The following is a 16,267-nucleotide window of genomic DNA, read 5'->3' on the forward strand; positions in this document are numbered from 1 at the left end:
GCCTGTTGTACCAATTCAAACATATGATACACTCGTTTCCATACATTTAGGATCAGGGAGTAGATACGTAAGGATCAGAAAGAGTGAGTACCAATGAAGAAATGAATAAGTTGGTCCATTCCTCCCCCAGACGTCACTGGTCGCTAGCTTGATAAATACACAGCGGGAAGGTCAGTGTTGCTTGCATATAAGTTGTGTCAAAATGATAATTATGAAGCGGTAGATTGATCCAGTTTCAGTGTTCACTGTGTATAAGCGATGAGATGAGGTTCCCTATTCATATGCCGTCGTCTGTTACCGAAGACACTGGTTTTTCGTTATATTAACCAGTTTTTTCACAAACAGTATGCCACACACGATCAATACCTATAACAATATACCATCATCGCCTTCGAGTTGTTTCAAGGTAGTCTGAATAAAGCGGCATGGTAATGAGACTGTCTGCGCACCCTCCTAGGAAAGCGGACCTCAGTCCTATGAGACACATCTAAGACTCTGTAACGCTAAATGTGCGTGCCTTAGGCTCATTTGCAACCTATCCCTTCCGGATGTGGACTGCGTTTGACGCTTTATCACTCAGGATATTTTTCCAATATGTCTGGTGTCTCGTTGGGTCCACGATATGACTATAGCCGTCGTAATTTGGGCGCACGCGGGTTCTACACGTCACAAGACAGCCCTCTATCATTCAGGATCTCATGACTGTATTAATTTGCGAAATGTAACCTCCCCGCGATGATACCATTTGATTATGAAGTTTTACTATTACACTCAAATAGCGATTAACAGTACACAATACTGAAGTTTTAAGCTAGAGACTCGGAAAGCCGTTGGTTGCTTGTTTCAGGTTGTCCACATGCATCTGCGAAATCATCACGGCCATTACAACCTTGGTTATTGTGCACAGTGGATGTTGCTCGGCTGAAGACACTCGTGGCAGAGATCTGACGTCACGACTGAAGGAAGGAACGGGTTCCAAATTGTTCAACAACGAGCGGCATACGTCCGGTTTCACAATCAGCCAAAGGGACAGTCCGCATCTGAGGAATGGAAAGGAAAATGTTTTGACGCCGTGGGACGTTCTTCGGATGCGGGATCCGGAACGTCAGCGGATCGTTGGCGGCAGAGTAGCCTCAATTAAGGAATTCCCGTTCATGGCCTCACTAACGAAGGATGGAAAGCACCTTTGCTGCCTGTCCGTTATCACTGCGTCGTGGCTCCTAACTGCTGGGCACTGCACCATCGACCCCTATGCTGACGATTTCCGTACCGAACCGACAGATTTTATCGTCGTCGCTGGTTCAACTCTCCTAACCTTCGACACAGCTGGAGGCTGTGTCGAGGATGAGGTTCGTAAACATAATCTCGTAGCAAGTATATTGGGCATGTGTTATGGCACAATTTCGTCCTCATGTTGATCTAACTGTGAAGGTACACAGTCTCTAACCATGTTGATGTCGACGGCGTCGAACACTCCGTGTACATCCTGACAGAAATTAGTAATGCAGCAAATAAGGTTAAGACTATATGGGATATTGTCAAACGTGGGCTAGGACAGTCAGTGAAAAGGATAACATAACAACTGAACTAAATGACAATGTTCTGAGTCATAATTCACAAGCTAAATCTGTTACTATAAAAATTATACGAAAACAAGAGCTTACTTGGTGATGATGGAATTGCAAACAGTATACTGAAAAGTTAGTCTAATATAATAACTAATGCCCTCCGTGGCAGATGGCACAGGGAACTTCTAGACAGATCAAAATTTGCAATTCTTAAATCTCTACAGAAGTAAGGTGGCAAGAAGGACTTAATCATCGTACAAGTTCCGTACTGACGTCTTTTGACAAAGCATTCGAAATAGTAATGTACTCAGGTGTTATTCCATATTTCATTACAAACAGTTTATATGTCTGAAAGAACAGACACCAATTTGATCCCACAGCCGTTATGAATGAAGACAAAAAGGGGTTAATGTCATTTAGTTGCTAGTGGGTATTTACAGAATGTTGAAAATTTGCGTCAGATTCGAGTCAGGGTTTCATGCACACTAGGCAGAAGCTTTGACCACTAAGCCGTCCAAACATAGTGGGAATCCCAACTGCACAGACGCCTTCCGTCGGACTCAGTTTCTCAACTTACCCACACATGGTGTCCCTGCACATTAGCTTCATTACACTGCAATGTGAAAAAAATGAAACCCCAGACCATCGCTCCTGGCTATCTGCCATATGGCGGGCGACAATCTGGTTGGTATCCCACCACAGTCTGAGGCATCTCCAGAAGGGTTTTCGCTGGTCATTGGGTCTCAGTTCGAAGCGAGACTCATCCCTGGATACAGTTCTATTCCTGCAAGTGAGATTTCAGACCAGTCACGTGTCTGGAGACGCTATGGACACCGAACCTCACTGTCGCCATCTGTATGGCACGTCAACCAGGAGTGATGATCTGGGGTGCCATAGCAGGACCCCTTTTCTTGTCATCCTCAATACCCTTACAGAACAGCAGTACGATTTTCTGCGCCCTTCGTGGTAAGCTATCCAGGGTTTGCATTTTATGAAGATCATGGTTGCTTGCACACGGCGAGACTTTCTACCTCATGCCTTCGTGTTTGCCAAACCCTACCTTTGTCAGCAACGTCGCCGGATCTTTCCTCAATGGAGAACGTCTGGAGCATTACAGTTTGGTCCCTCCTACTAGCTCGGGATTTTAACGATATAACGCACCAGTAGGACAGAATTTGGTACGATAAATTTTACGGCCGGGATTTCGACCTTTCTGAGACCATTACCCTTGAATGTAACCAGATATAAGCTAGTAACCTCCACTACTCCCACCATTATCAACATTACCACCTAACTTTACGTTAGAATAAAAAGAATTTTCCTTGAACTCTTTATTTTTAAAAACGAGAGAAGAACAATTATATTTAGTTTTGGTTGGTGCTTTATGATACCAAGAATTAATGATTCAATCTGACAATTGTTTATGCTTATTTCGAAGAACATTTTCTGAACAACGATGAAGTAGTGTTAGTGCATCACTCGTGTTACCTGTAACTGCTTCTCAGAAAAAAAGATAACTGTCTACATTGAGAATTAACACTCTTTACAAAACATGCTTCCTCTGCACCACTTCTTTTCGGTAGTTGCTTGATCCATTCTCTCCGCTCTCATGTAAAATCAACCAAAGCAAAATTTATGCACTGTACGTAGGAGTGTGGTTAGTGCATCACTTGATTGCTGGATTTCTTACTTCTATACTGCAGAAATTCGAAGATATCAAGCTACCATTCTTTCTGTCTCACCACTGCCAATATTATTATTGGTAGTAGTAGTATTAATGCAGTGTAGATCCTTCAACAGTTTAGTAACCATTACTTAGTTACTGTTGTGTTGTGCTATCTATTAAATTAAAGTCCATACTTCAATAAAAATGAAAGAAAAAAAGCACCATCCGAAGAGGCCTTGTAGGCCGAATGGAACAGAACGACCGCTGTGGTCAGCACACTGCTTTTCTGGCTGTTGTGTCCATAGTTCCACGTAGTCAGCGCGTAAACAAATACCCAATAGAGCGCGCCCCGCTAAGCACAACAGCGCAGGCGCAGCGCTCGTCCGTCTCTGCACTACGAGATGGAGCTGTCTTAGAGACGGACCAGATTCTGCTTCCGCCGATCCGTGTATTAATATGTAACGCAGCCAATGAGATTGCTGCTAATGTAAAACCTTTTCTCCTCGCGGATCACACTCGCGCAGTGATACCTGAATGCTCGAGGTATTATAACGAGCGTACAGACCTCTGGTTAGTCAATCTACATTAGACTGCATTAGTTTGTAGTACAGTTTCAGTCAGCGCCGAATAAGATTATCATATTCCTTTACATAGCCATCAAGACAAATGTATAGACACTTTGTCAAGTGTCAAAGATATGTGATTAACGTACCAAGACCAAAGGAACTTCAGGTTGTCAGTTGTAAACAGCATCCAGAATCAAGTTACGTTATGTCTATATTTTTTATTATTTTAATAAATGTGTTTGAAAATTAATCAAGTTCTGTCTAAGGTTGGTCACCGTCAATCTGCTACCCTAAGCGCGTAAGTGGCATTTATATCGTCTGACCTAACAGCAGAAGATAAACATGCCACGATAAGACCACGAGACATATTGCTGATACTCGCCTTCTTCGTTAGAGCGACAAGTCAAGTAATCTGATGGTGTGTGTGCTGAAGGTCTTACAGTACGCACACCACACCGGCCTTTGTCAGTTTTCGTGACAGCAGCCGTTACTTCTCAATCAAGTAGCTCCTCAGTTGGCCTCACAAGGGTTGAGTGCGCCCCACTTGCCAACAGCACCCGACAGACCATACCGTGTCCTGCCCAGGCGTCTCCCAGCCCAACAGCGCTTAACTTCGCTGATCTGACGAGAACCGGTGTTACCACTGCAGCAAGGCTGTTGACTTGCTGTCTATTGGTTTGTTTATTTTTTTGAAGGGAATAAAGAAGCAATTCATGGCCTATTGTGGGAACTACCTACTATTCGAACAAGACACTTTCATTATATATTTAATCATAATTGTGTGCCCTATATGTCTCAGTTTTACGTCATAGATTTAAGGCACGAAGTATGAATGTAGTGAATCGGCTGTGTGAGGAAGATGATGTTTATACTTACGTTTTACAAACTGTTATAGGCACCACATTGTGTCAGACATTATTGCTAGTATTTGAAAATGCAGTTATTATCAACTTACGTAATCAGTATTACTGCCTTGCGAAATACTGATAATAGAGATTTTAAAAATAATTTACTCTGATGACCGAAAGACAGTTCAGAATTACATTTTCCCCTCAGGGGGTACTTATCACTTCCTTATGAGAACATCCAGCAACACTGTCAATCACTGCTAAGCCGAGTAACTGCCTGCATGAGGACGAAAGACGGACCAACTCGTTACTGGCTTGCTCACATTGTAGAGCTCTTTCTCTTGAACAAATCATCCACGCAAATTGTAAGCATTTCTTTGTCTATACACGTGCATTACATGTACCGACTTCCGCACCATTCGGATAATTCCTTCCAGGAGCGTCGTTCTTTTTCTTTATTTTTGTCAGAGTGTAATAGCTTTTAAATGTTTCTTTGGGGCATCGTACATAGCATCCAGCGTCACACAAGAACTCTGAATTTGTAGTTGTGGGGACTCAGTATAAATACTGCCAGATGATAGGTAATCACCAGTTGTCAAATACCAAAGTGTCACTGTTTCTCTTGAGCCAGGATCTTTAGTGTAACTATCGGATTTTTAACAGAGCACGAATCACAGTTCAAGAAGTACTCTAAACTGGGTTTTATTATTCAAAAGTATTTCTTTAAAGTCAGTACAGTAAACTGTTCTGTATTTACAGTGTTACATTTACACTTATACAATCACGATTTCAGCTTCAAAGTGCCACTAAAAGAAACGGTCATTCACTTCACATTTGAATTCTTATTCCTTTGTTAGTTACCCTTTTGTTCCCCAACACGCTCACACCCCACTGTAATAGCTTCTTCTTCATTAGTCATTTTATAACCCTCCCATCCATCCTTCTACACCCTCCCCCTTACACTCCACTCAACATGCCTACAGTCTTTAATGAATGATTGATAGTATTCTAGACCTTGTGTTTCTTCTCAATTGTTTATTATCTCTCTAAGAAGTAACTATTATCAGTAATGTTACAATTACCTTTATTGCTAAAAAATAGGAATTAACCCACTTGAGGCTTTAATATTGCTGATCAACTTGTTAACATTAATATGTCATCCTTATGCCATATAAACAAGATGTCACTATTATAAAATATAAATAAGATTTATAGCATGTGAGTGCTGCGTTGATTAAAGTTTTTGTGCTGCCACTGCAGTATTTCTGCGTATAGTCTACATCAAACATATATACTTTCCCTTCATATTATCAATTTGTTGGCACGGATCTAATACCGAAATCTGAACGACATAACTAATGTCTGTACAAATAAGCCCACCTAATGGCCTATTGAAGAACAGTGAAGAACGTCGAAAGAACAGCACACAGCACCACTGCTATATCAACTATTGTGCAACTTTTAGTGGAGTTACTTTAATTGTTTGTGCGAAACAAGTTTAACTAAAAACCATGTTATTGGTGATTTCATACAGAGGTTTTCACAAATATTTGTCTTAGTAATCTGTTTTGTTCTCTAGTAAGGACAGAACACAATTTGTCACACGAGTAAATGTATTTGTACAATGACACATGACAGTGTTATGTAGACACACACACACACACACAAACATTAAGATAGATTTTACTGTCTGTACTTTTGAGCATAATCTCTGAGAGATCGTAGGAAGAGCTTTCTTATAATTATGGATTACGGTTAAGGTTGTAAATGTGATTATTGTTTTGCTTTCCATTTTTATGAAGTCAGCAATCTGTTACTTTTGTGTACTAAAATCTGTCTGAGAATCATGTGTAGCCCAAGTGAAGGCAAAAATAAATGATATACTAATACTTTTTTTTTTTAATGAAGATGACTTACGTATAATTTTTGAAAAATTTTCCTGGTTTATTTTGTTGTCTCCATTAATACATAGTTGAAATAATTCTTAACGAATGCAGAGGTTACTGTGCTTCCCTGTGCCATCATCACCGTATTACGCTGAATAAAAAAATGTCACTTGTCCCTGCTGTCATAATCTGGCAGCAGTTCCGGTGTGATTTTTCTCACCAACACTGGTGTAACGAAAGGGACCTGTTTCGTAGCCAATTCTCGTAAGACTCATTTTTAAATGCTTAATCTGCGTTATTCTAGCAGACTAATTTGCTGATATTTTTTCTTATTATTTTTCTGTCCTGGGGGGGATCCATTTCGCATTGAGTATTATTTTTGTGCTTCAAATCAGCAGGCTGTTTTATTATTTTTTTCGTGATTCCCACAAAGAATAAATTCTGCAATTGCTTACATTCGTTGTTTCGTTTTTGGGAACCATCAGTACAATGTGGGCATCAAATTATTATCACAGTAAAGATAACTGATTTCCGTTTTGAAAGCAATGAGTGCCTGAATATATGTCCAAATTTGTGTGTGCTGAATTTCTGCAGCCTTAATGTGTTTTTGACCAGCTAACTTTAAAGTTTGCGCTGAATCACAACAATCATATCCTACTCAGTCATCTTATCTGAATGAACACTCAAAAGCTAGAAATATGTTCATTGGTTCTTATTTCCTTTGAGATCCACCAGTAATGATAATGCATGGTGGTATACAAATACTTGCAGCCAAATACAATAGTATTTTCATTTCTGACTCATATTAGTGTCATGGGTATTGATGTATACAGTTGATGCATTCCAAAGAGTATCCAAATAATGACTCCTTTGAATAAAGATCCCTTGCTGATAACAAATGTAAAGTATGTTTATGGGAAATTTACCCCCCCCCCCCCCTCATTTTAAGGAACGATATTAATAATATTGTTCTTGTTATACGATGTGTGAGTCAAGAGGAAAGATGTGTCTAACTGCCAAATGTTTGTTTCTTGGAATATAAGTCACTCTATGTTCTGCCCCAATGTAGATTGCGCCATTTTGCCATTTTTCCTGTATAATCAAGTGCTGAAAGAGCCTAGTTGTAGAAATTAATTCCAAATATTTAATAAAAGGCACACCCTAGATCATCATGATACAGTCATAACATTAATTACCCTTGCGAGCTTTTCACATAATGCATTGTGCCATCTATAACTAAACTTCATAGAGGTGTCACAAGTCAGTGCACAAGATAGGACTGGTGTATAGTAAGGGTTTCACTACTGTTAGAATTACAGCAGTTTCCAGAAGCCTGTGGCATATAGAAGAAAGTATGATCCGAAAAATAAGAAATCAGACATGAATAATAATCAGAAATACGCACAGAAAAGTTAAAAAAGTAGATAGCGACACCTTTAAAAGCTAAAGCAATCTGTTACACTAAGAGAATAGGAAGTTCTCGGAATTAAATTACAGCTAAATGGTGAACTGTGGAAGAAGACTCAGAGCATAATATGTATGCTCAACATTCTCACCACTTTCACATAAGAATGAGTGATCCACCAGAGATAAGCAAAAAATTAATAATCACATCTTATCAATAGTCAGCAAATGAAATCCAAATATTATTGGTACACGTAAATTTGTAGACAACTACATAAAGTACATCCACAGGAAACGAACAAACAAGAAACTGGATGAGTTATTACACCATATGTGGATAAAATCTGCCATATGTGTGATAAGTTTTATTTTAAGTTTTAAAATATGATTACGAAGATCAGTGTGTCATACATTACTTCTTACTCAGTCACATGTGTGATGTGATTTTCATGTGTGGTCAGTTTCATGAGATTTAAATACTCGGAAACTATTTGATAGAAACAGTGAAAGACATTGTGCAGACCATTACCAGGCAATTTGTTTGTAACGAGTGTTCCCAAAAGTTTTAAGAAACCAATACATAGGGGAGTTGTGTCATATCTCTCTGCAGATAATTTACTAGCATACTCGCAGTTTACTTGAGAAAGTGCCATCCAGAGAAAATGATGTTGTTTCTTTGATGTACTACTCATCATCAGGAGTGAACAATAGGTTGAGGGTAGAAGGTATTTTCTTCGATTCACCAAAGGCCTTTGGCTGTGTGAACCCTGCAACAGTTCTGAATAAGTTAAATCACTAAGGTATTAAGCGATACACTCAACAATTGTTTACTTCACATCACTTTGGTAGGAAGGAGTAGCTTTTCCCTCATTGCCAACAAGCAGGCAAGAGCCTGGAGTGATACAAAGTAGAAGTTGGGGAGATGTCACAGGGTTCTGTTCTGTTCAGATCTTTTCTTGAGATATAACAGTAACCTACTACCAAACATGATAGATGGTTCAAAAATATTTCTCCTGACAGATCTGTATGTTTATTTACTCTAGTCAGGAACAAACTTATGGGATTCTAGCAACTTACAATTAGTGGTAAGAAAATAGAAGGAATTTATACATCTATACACATATAAAATTAAAATCTAACCGTCTTTGGCCAGAAACGTTACAGCATATTTTTGTGCTTGGAATAACTGCTCCTCGTTCCTAGAATCAGCACGCTCGAGTACTGCTACAGACATTTTGTTGTCTATACTTCTCGACATTCACACAATGTTGGCCGTTGTAAGCTTCCTCATTTCATTAATATGTCCTCGGATTTGTTAACACCCTTTCACAATTTCATTATTGATTTCCATGTGTATGGCTGATAAGCATTCTGCTGGCTTTACGTCTGCTAGGAGATGATTTATTTTGGCTGCCACCCCCCCCCCCCCCCCTAGTTTTTCTGGCTTTGCTGGCTGATGTATTGAGTGCATATGTTGACTGTATTAAGGTCTGTCTAGAATTCTAACTAATCTTCTGGGATTGCGTTTATACTGCAGATGAGATTGAGTTTATTCAATTTTTAGCTTTTGTGGCTACTTCATAGAGTATAGCAAAAAATGAAATGCCTGCCACAAATACCAATATATCAACAGGAGTTGGAATCACACATCCTGTAATTAGCTTTGCAATTTCATTAATGGCTACAACTCGCTATTTGTTTCGATGTATTTATAGTACACTGGGGAGGCATTTTCATCAGTCTAGAAAGAGAATGACATAACAAAAGTACAGACCACATGGGATTGGCACCACAGTTACTACTACGAAATATTTTGATGTTGTTTTGGGCTGAACCATTTGTTTGGTATTAAAGCCATGCTGTCGCAAAAGCAGTGATCTATCTTACACAACATCAGGGTATTTGGAAACAAAATAATTCTAGAGCTCGATATCTTCCAAAGTCACTTACAGTTTTCTTTCTGCCTGCCAATTCCGCGGGTGCAGACACAGATCTGAGTTTAGCATGGTTTTGGATTCAGACAGTACTCGATATAATAATCAAAAACGTTCCCAATTTTCTGGTCAGCATCTGTTCTGATTCTTGAAGTTTCCCCGGCGGACATAATGTTCCATCATCTTTCGGGCGTGCATTCGGGACAGCGACAATTCTTCCTGCGATAATTCGGTTACAAACCTCCTAGCCATCTTCAAGGCGAGTCAGAGACTGAGTTTATAGCGTTTGCGCGTGCCTTTTTATACGGAGAGTCACGTGATAAAAGCTGCTGAGGATTGAAAGCGCATGCGTCAAAGATATCAAAGTCACCACTACTGCGCTAGTCATAGATAGGTTGTTACCGAACATTGCATTTCTACTGGATGCCATGGATTATAAAGTTAATAGATTTTAACTACTGCTTCATCTTTCTGGGACTCAGTTTTAAGGAAGCTGTAGAAATACAAAAGCTGACAATCTTCTAAACCGTCACGAAGGATTTCATCTTGCCGATGCTTGGGAAACCGCTTATTTCACACCTTAGTCCGGAAAGAATTTCTGCATCTTCACTTAAGACGGATGTTACCACTTTTAAAGATTAATTATTTATTTACAAGCACGGTGGATTCGCATCAGCACTATTTTGTTAGCACTCTGCGCTTATATGTTTATCTTTGCTGTATACATCTTATCTACGGCTAGCGCAGTAGTGGTGACTTTGATATCTTTGACGCATGCGCTTTCAATCCTCAGCAGCTTTTATCATGTGACTCTTCGTATAAATAGGCAAGCGCAAACGCTATGAACTCAGTCTCTGACTCGCCTTGAAGATGGCTGGGAGGTTTCTAGCCGAATTATCGCAGGAAGAATTGTCGCTGTCCAGAGTGCACGCCCGAAAGATGATGGAACAGTATCTGTTCTGTTTTTCAGAATCATCCCTCTCTAGTGTTGTGAAGCTACACAAAGTAAATGTTCCTCAGATGACTTAGAATACAACTTAAAATGATTAAAGTTTATTATTTCCCTTTTGTGGTTAAATTAACAGTATGATAGAACTAAGTCTTCATGAATTCATTTATCAAAGCAGCACAACAAGTGTTAATCATAGGTAGTTAAGAAAAACTAAGAAACTATTTGTAGTCCTTTCTCTTGTGTTCTATCTTAGAATTACACACTTGCTAAACTGCTTGAAATTACTAAAAGACTAGCTCAAGGCATCTTTCTACAATGTTCTAAGTTGAAATTATCTCTCTGATGAGGAGTTGTTACAAGGCTGAATACTCGATTAGATGTAGAAATTTTACAAGACCACTTGAACTATTCCCCAAAAATTTTCGTGTTTAACTTCTATACTGAGGAAGTTGCAGAGAATTAATATCAATCCAACCTCTTCCAAAGTCGCAGAAATATTGTAACTTCAGCTCTGTAAAATTCACTGGAATTATTACAAGTCCATCCAACTTGCTAGAATTCTTACAAGTCCAAACACTCACTAACACATAAATTTTGTAAGTCCAGGTGAACTGTCCTCCAGAAATTTTCCATGTTTTTGAGACCAATGCACAAGATTTTTATAAGTTCTCAAACTCGTGCTTCAAAAAATTTCTGACACTTTGAGCCACTGGTCATCGATATGTATGTCTGCTCTTTTCGAAGATTCCAGATCAAATTCCCCAAGGCAACAGGGTCACCATCTATTTCTGCAATAATTCTCATACATAACTTAACTATTACAGTATATCCTAAAAACCATTTACCTTATTATAAAAATTTGTATACCATAAACAAACTAGCCCAAAATATTATTCACAGATAAATAACAGCCTAATTTAGTATATTGCTACAACTTTCATTAGTGTATTGTCTATGTTACACAAATTGTTTTTATACCTCATAAGACATATTCCTGTATATATCTCAAAGTGTATAACACATAAAAAAATTTCTATTGGTATATTCTGATAGGCCTTGGTGACCACTTTCAGTTGACATGTAATTTATCAGAATTCCTTAAGGCATTGGAATAATATTAATTTTTAAATTTCATTTTATTTGCAGCACATAGACAACGTATACACTAAAAACTGCTGGCCTGTCATGTTTTCTTGTGGTCGCTAGAATCACCACAAGCCTCTTCAATGCCTACACATACCATTGTTTCCCAGTTGTCATACCAAACCACTTAAATTGCTTACTTTCGCTAGATTATTTCGTAAAGTGATATATTTTGTGGAAACCATGTGCACTCACCAGAAGTTCTTAACTCACAAAGTGGTGGTCCGGCAGATCTATGGAAACAGTTCCTGATCTTGATGTAGACTTAGGCTCAAGTCTCTTGGAACTCTAATATCCCTGTAAATATGTTTCATTATCTGGTAGTATGTTCACAGCATTAACTCACTCAAAAGAATCTGCAACATTTGGAGAACCAATGTGCACTTGGGTAACATTGCCCTAACCATTGCACAGAACGGAGTACACTGTTCAGCAGATATTATTTTCAACTGGCTTCCTGTAGAACTGAAGACATTGAGTGATTAACAAGAATTATTCAAATGCAAGTTGAATTGTTTCCTTTTATAGCACACAAGAGTTTCTCACAGCTGTTGTTAACTTGTAAATGTAATGTCTCATTTACTCTTACACTCTGTTAAGATTTATTCATGTTTTCTTAATTGTTTCATTTATAAATTTTATGATCATCAGTCTTAACCTATATACTGGGTCATTCAATGACCATGAAGCTGTGGCTCAGACTGTAACAAAGTATCTGATAGACAAAATAAAATAATTAATTAATATGCCTAACCGAATAAAATGTATCCCTCAGACATTACTTTGTAATCTTTGAGGAATCCTTTATTAAACTACTTATAGAATCGTTAGTATTTCAAATTAATTAATAATTCTGGTATCCATTTTTTACTTTATAAATCCATTATGAATTGTCGATATTTAGATTCACCTATACTTTAAGAGGGAAGATATAGAAAATTGTTATCATCTACATTTAACCATCCCAGATACAAACTGCTGTTATCAAGCATTCCATTTTTTTCACAAACTCTGGGTTCTTTAATTCCACATGTCACATAATTTTAATTTTATCCTTCACTTTTAACTCTTGGTGTTAAATAAGAACATATAATAAGTCATGCTGTGATGGAGAGAGGTAATTCACGTACAAAAATGTAGTAAAGTAACATAACGTAAGTATTAAATCAGATGAATACCTAAATAGAGTCATTATTGAGAGCAATGTTAACTTCAATATCTTTGGGTGTATTTTGATGTTTGTTAATCAAACTATTGAACTAAATAAAACATTGCTACTAATGATATGCTTAGAAATATTTCTTTTGTAAGTAATAAGTATGAATTTTAATTTAGTTGTGGAACATTTGTTAAAAGTAGTGAGCAGGTCTTAAAAGAGACAAATATTACTGCATTTAAGCCAAATGCAGTATTTGCTACGTTATTTTGAACCAAATCACCAATACATGATACACTTTAACATTTAATATAACTTATGGGGATTATGAATTTACTGATTCTCATGGACCTGATATAAATGATAAGTTTGGAGATGAGGTATGTTATTTGTAAATGAATAAATGCAAATGGTAACAATTCAGCCACTCCCAGGAAGTAGCAATACAAAAAGTAATTTAAATGTTCCAAGTAAATACGCAGAAATTAACATAAACGTTAGTGACATATGGTTACATCCTGATCATTGAAGTTGTTCAGCTGTGTTGAAATGATTTTACAACACATTAATGTGAAGCAAGTGTCAAAAACCAATTGACAACATTCTTTCAAAACGTTTTGACACCAAAAAACCATAAAGGAAGGAAATAAGACTTCTTTCTGGAATCTAGCACCTTCAACAATTTTTCTTCAACTCACTTCACCTTTCGGTGCTGAAATATGTATGGAAGGTAGTACTGTAAACAACGATAAGGTAATGAGAAAGAAGTACTTTATCGATTATACATCCTTGAAGTGTTCTTTACAGATTATAGATATGTGATGTGGAAGGTGTTATCACTGTATGCTTCATAAACAGTTCGGATGTATTTGACACTGTAATATGGTTTAGCACAAACAAAAAAAATTAAGTGAAATTGCTGGAAAACTTCTAAAGAAGGTAAAATAATTGTCCAAGATATTGTAATTTCAATTCCAGTTTTTAAATATTAACCAGAACACAACATTTACTTAGATGAAGACAGACTTAGAAACCCAAAGATGCTTATATCATTCTATAATTTACAGTCATAAAGTTCCTGTATTTATTACTGTTGAATTAGGCGTCAGAAATTCTTACAATCCAACAGAATTTGTTATTTATTATATTAGGTTTATAGTGTTTCATGGAGATATACAGAATATTCCATTTAGATATATTTAATTATTTGTTAATATTAAACTATGGAATATTTATATAAAGAATGAAAGTAATGAAGTAGTTGGACCAGACATATGGAAATGGAATCATCTTAGAAAGTTTCATGTGGTAATTTTGCAGCTTTAATGCAACTGACTGGTGAAATTAGTGTAAGTGCATTTCATTTCATACACAGCTATCTTATCTTAAGAATAAGATTTGTAGGGAGTATGTTACCAACCCAGAAAACAACCGCAAAACTGTATTTTCAGTTTTTAGGTACCCGAAAAATATTAGTGCACAATAGTAAATATGTCTTATGATCACAACATAGAATTATTACTGAAGACTTTCTAGTTTTTGCAATTTTCATCGGTTTGTGATTTTTTCCTATTTAAGTAACACACAAAATGAATAAACTTTTATTAAGTATGTGAAATATGAACTACAGTTTTCAGAAGCCTGAAGTTACTATCTTTGAAGCTAAAGATGCACTTTATGGTAGGAAAACTATTTGTGGTTTGGCACATGAGTACAATGTTCCTTTATCTGGAATGTACACTAAGAGTATCAAGGAAATGCGTTGAAAGAGAGTAATTGAAACCAAAATATGTAGTTAATATATAAAGGTATTTAACACACAGAAAATGGAAAATAGAAATATGAAATTTTATTATCTAACGAATGAAATGTTGCCTAATGCAATATGTAGAATGATTTTCTGAGATTATTATGAACTGATAGAAGTTTAATGATATCACTCTGTTCAAACTTTCGTGTAGGGTGCTCTTTATGGGAGTACTGAGAAAGTTTGGTGATTTATAACTTCCAGTTTAGATTAAAAGCCAAAAAACTGATTAAACTTAAAACATGTGAAACGTATATAAAATATTAGCTCACGAGACCGTATTTGAATCAAAATAATAAAAATTTGAAAGTACACTGGGAGCCCCACATCATATCCACTGATGCCATCTGTACTTCCCACAGTCATATACTCCTCAACATCATTACTTTTCACCTACAGCCACATCTGCGCTGCATTTTTTCAGCTGCTGTCAATTTAATTTTGCAGATTTATGAATTCTCTGTTACCTGCTGTATTTTTAATTTTTATCCTTTTAACAAACAAATTTCAGAACTCATGCATTTTCAGTATAATTTCTGTTGGGTCTTGTTTTCTTTGCGGATTGGATCTGCTGCTTCCATTACTGCATCACCTCATAAAGCTGCCTATTCATCTTCTCTTGTATTCAGTTCCGTATTTCGGTAAACTGTTGCTTAATACCGCCTTTGGAACTCTTACCAACTAATAATTTTTTCGATTTATCCACGTTCCACTCCATGTATTTCCTATTTTACGATTTCGACCTACAGTTCGTAATCAACATATAGTGGTCAAAGTCGGTATGTGCTGTAGGAAAAACGCTCACTAATAATTACATAATCAATTTCAAAACTTTCAGTGTGTCTGGGACTCTGCCACATAAACTGTCGTCTTTCACGTTGTTCAAACCTAGTGTTCATAACGATTAAATTGTGATCTGGGAAAATTTCTACCAGGTGGTTCCTCCATTTACTTCAATACCTCTGTCCTGGTTCTCTGACTGTTAATGTTCATCTGATAACCATTTTCTCAAGCGGCATCCATTTTCTTCGGCCCCCTATACTGAATTACAAATCCAGAAGTTTTTGCCTTTTCTTGTCGAATTTCACTTCCTTTTTGAACTCTTCTTTTTATTCAGTGCTTGAATAACAACCAGTGTACGCTAGAGCCCCGTTTGAATACTTCAAGTGCTGTCTCCTATTCCTGACCTTCCACTCCTAGAACGTCAGTTCCTCGATCTTAATTAAGATAATTCGGAAGTTTCTTACTTTTAACGGAAAATTTCGCAAAATGTATGAAAAGGAAGTGTGATGATGTAAGTTTGCCATTTCGTTTTTAATTGGATCTGAGTGTTAACA

At 37.2% G+C, this 16,267-nt stretch overlaps 1 protein-coding gene across 1 annotated transcript in view; it reads left to right on the forward strand.

The window, feature by feature from the left end:
- The first annotated feature begins 1,154 nt into the window (after positions 1–1,154).
- LOC126336067 (trypsin-like) overlaps positions 1,155–16,267 on the forward strand; it is a 61,585-nt gene continuing 46,472 nt past the window's right edge. The window contains exon 1 of the mRNA XM_049999548.1: positions 1,155–1,349. Within this exon, the coding sequence (XP_049855505.1) occupies positions 1,155–1,349 (195 nt within the window). The remainder of the gene's footprint in view (positions 1,350–16,267) is intronic.

Source organism: Schistocerca gregaria, chromosome 2 (assembly GCF_023897955.1).
Source record: "Schistocerca gregaria isolate iqSchGreg1 chromosome 2, iqSchGreg1.2, whole genome shotgun sequence".
NCBI classification, from domain to species: Eukaryota; Metazoa; Arthropoda; class Insecta; order Orthoptera; family Acrididae; genus Schistocerca; species Schistocerca gregaria.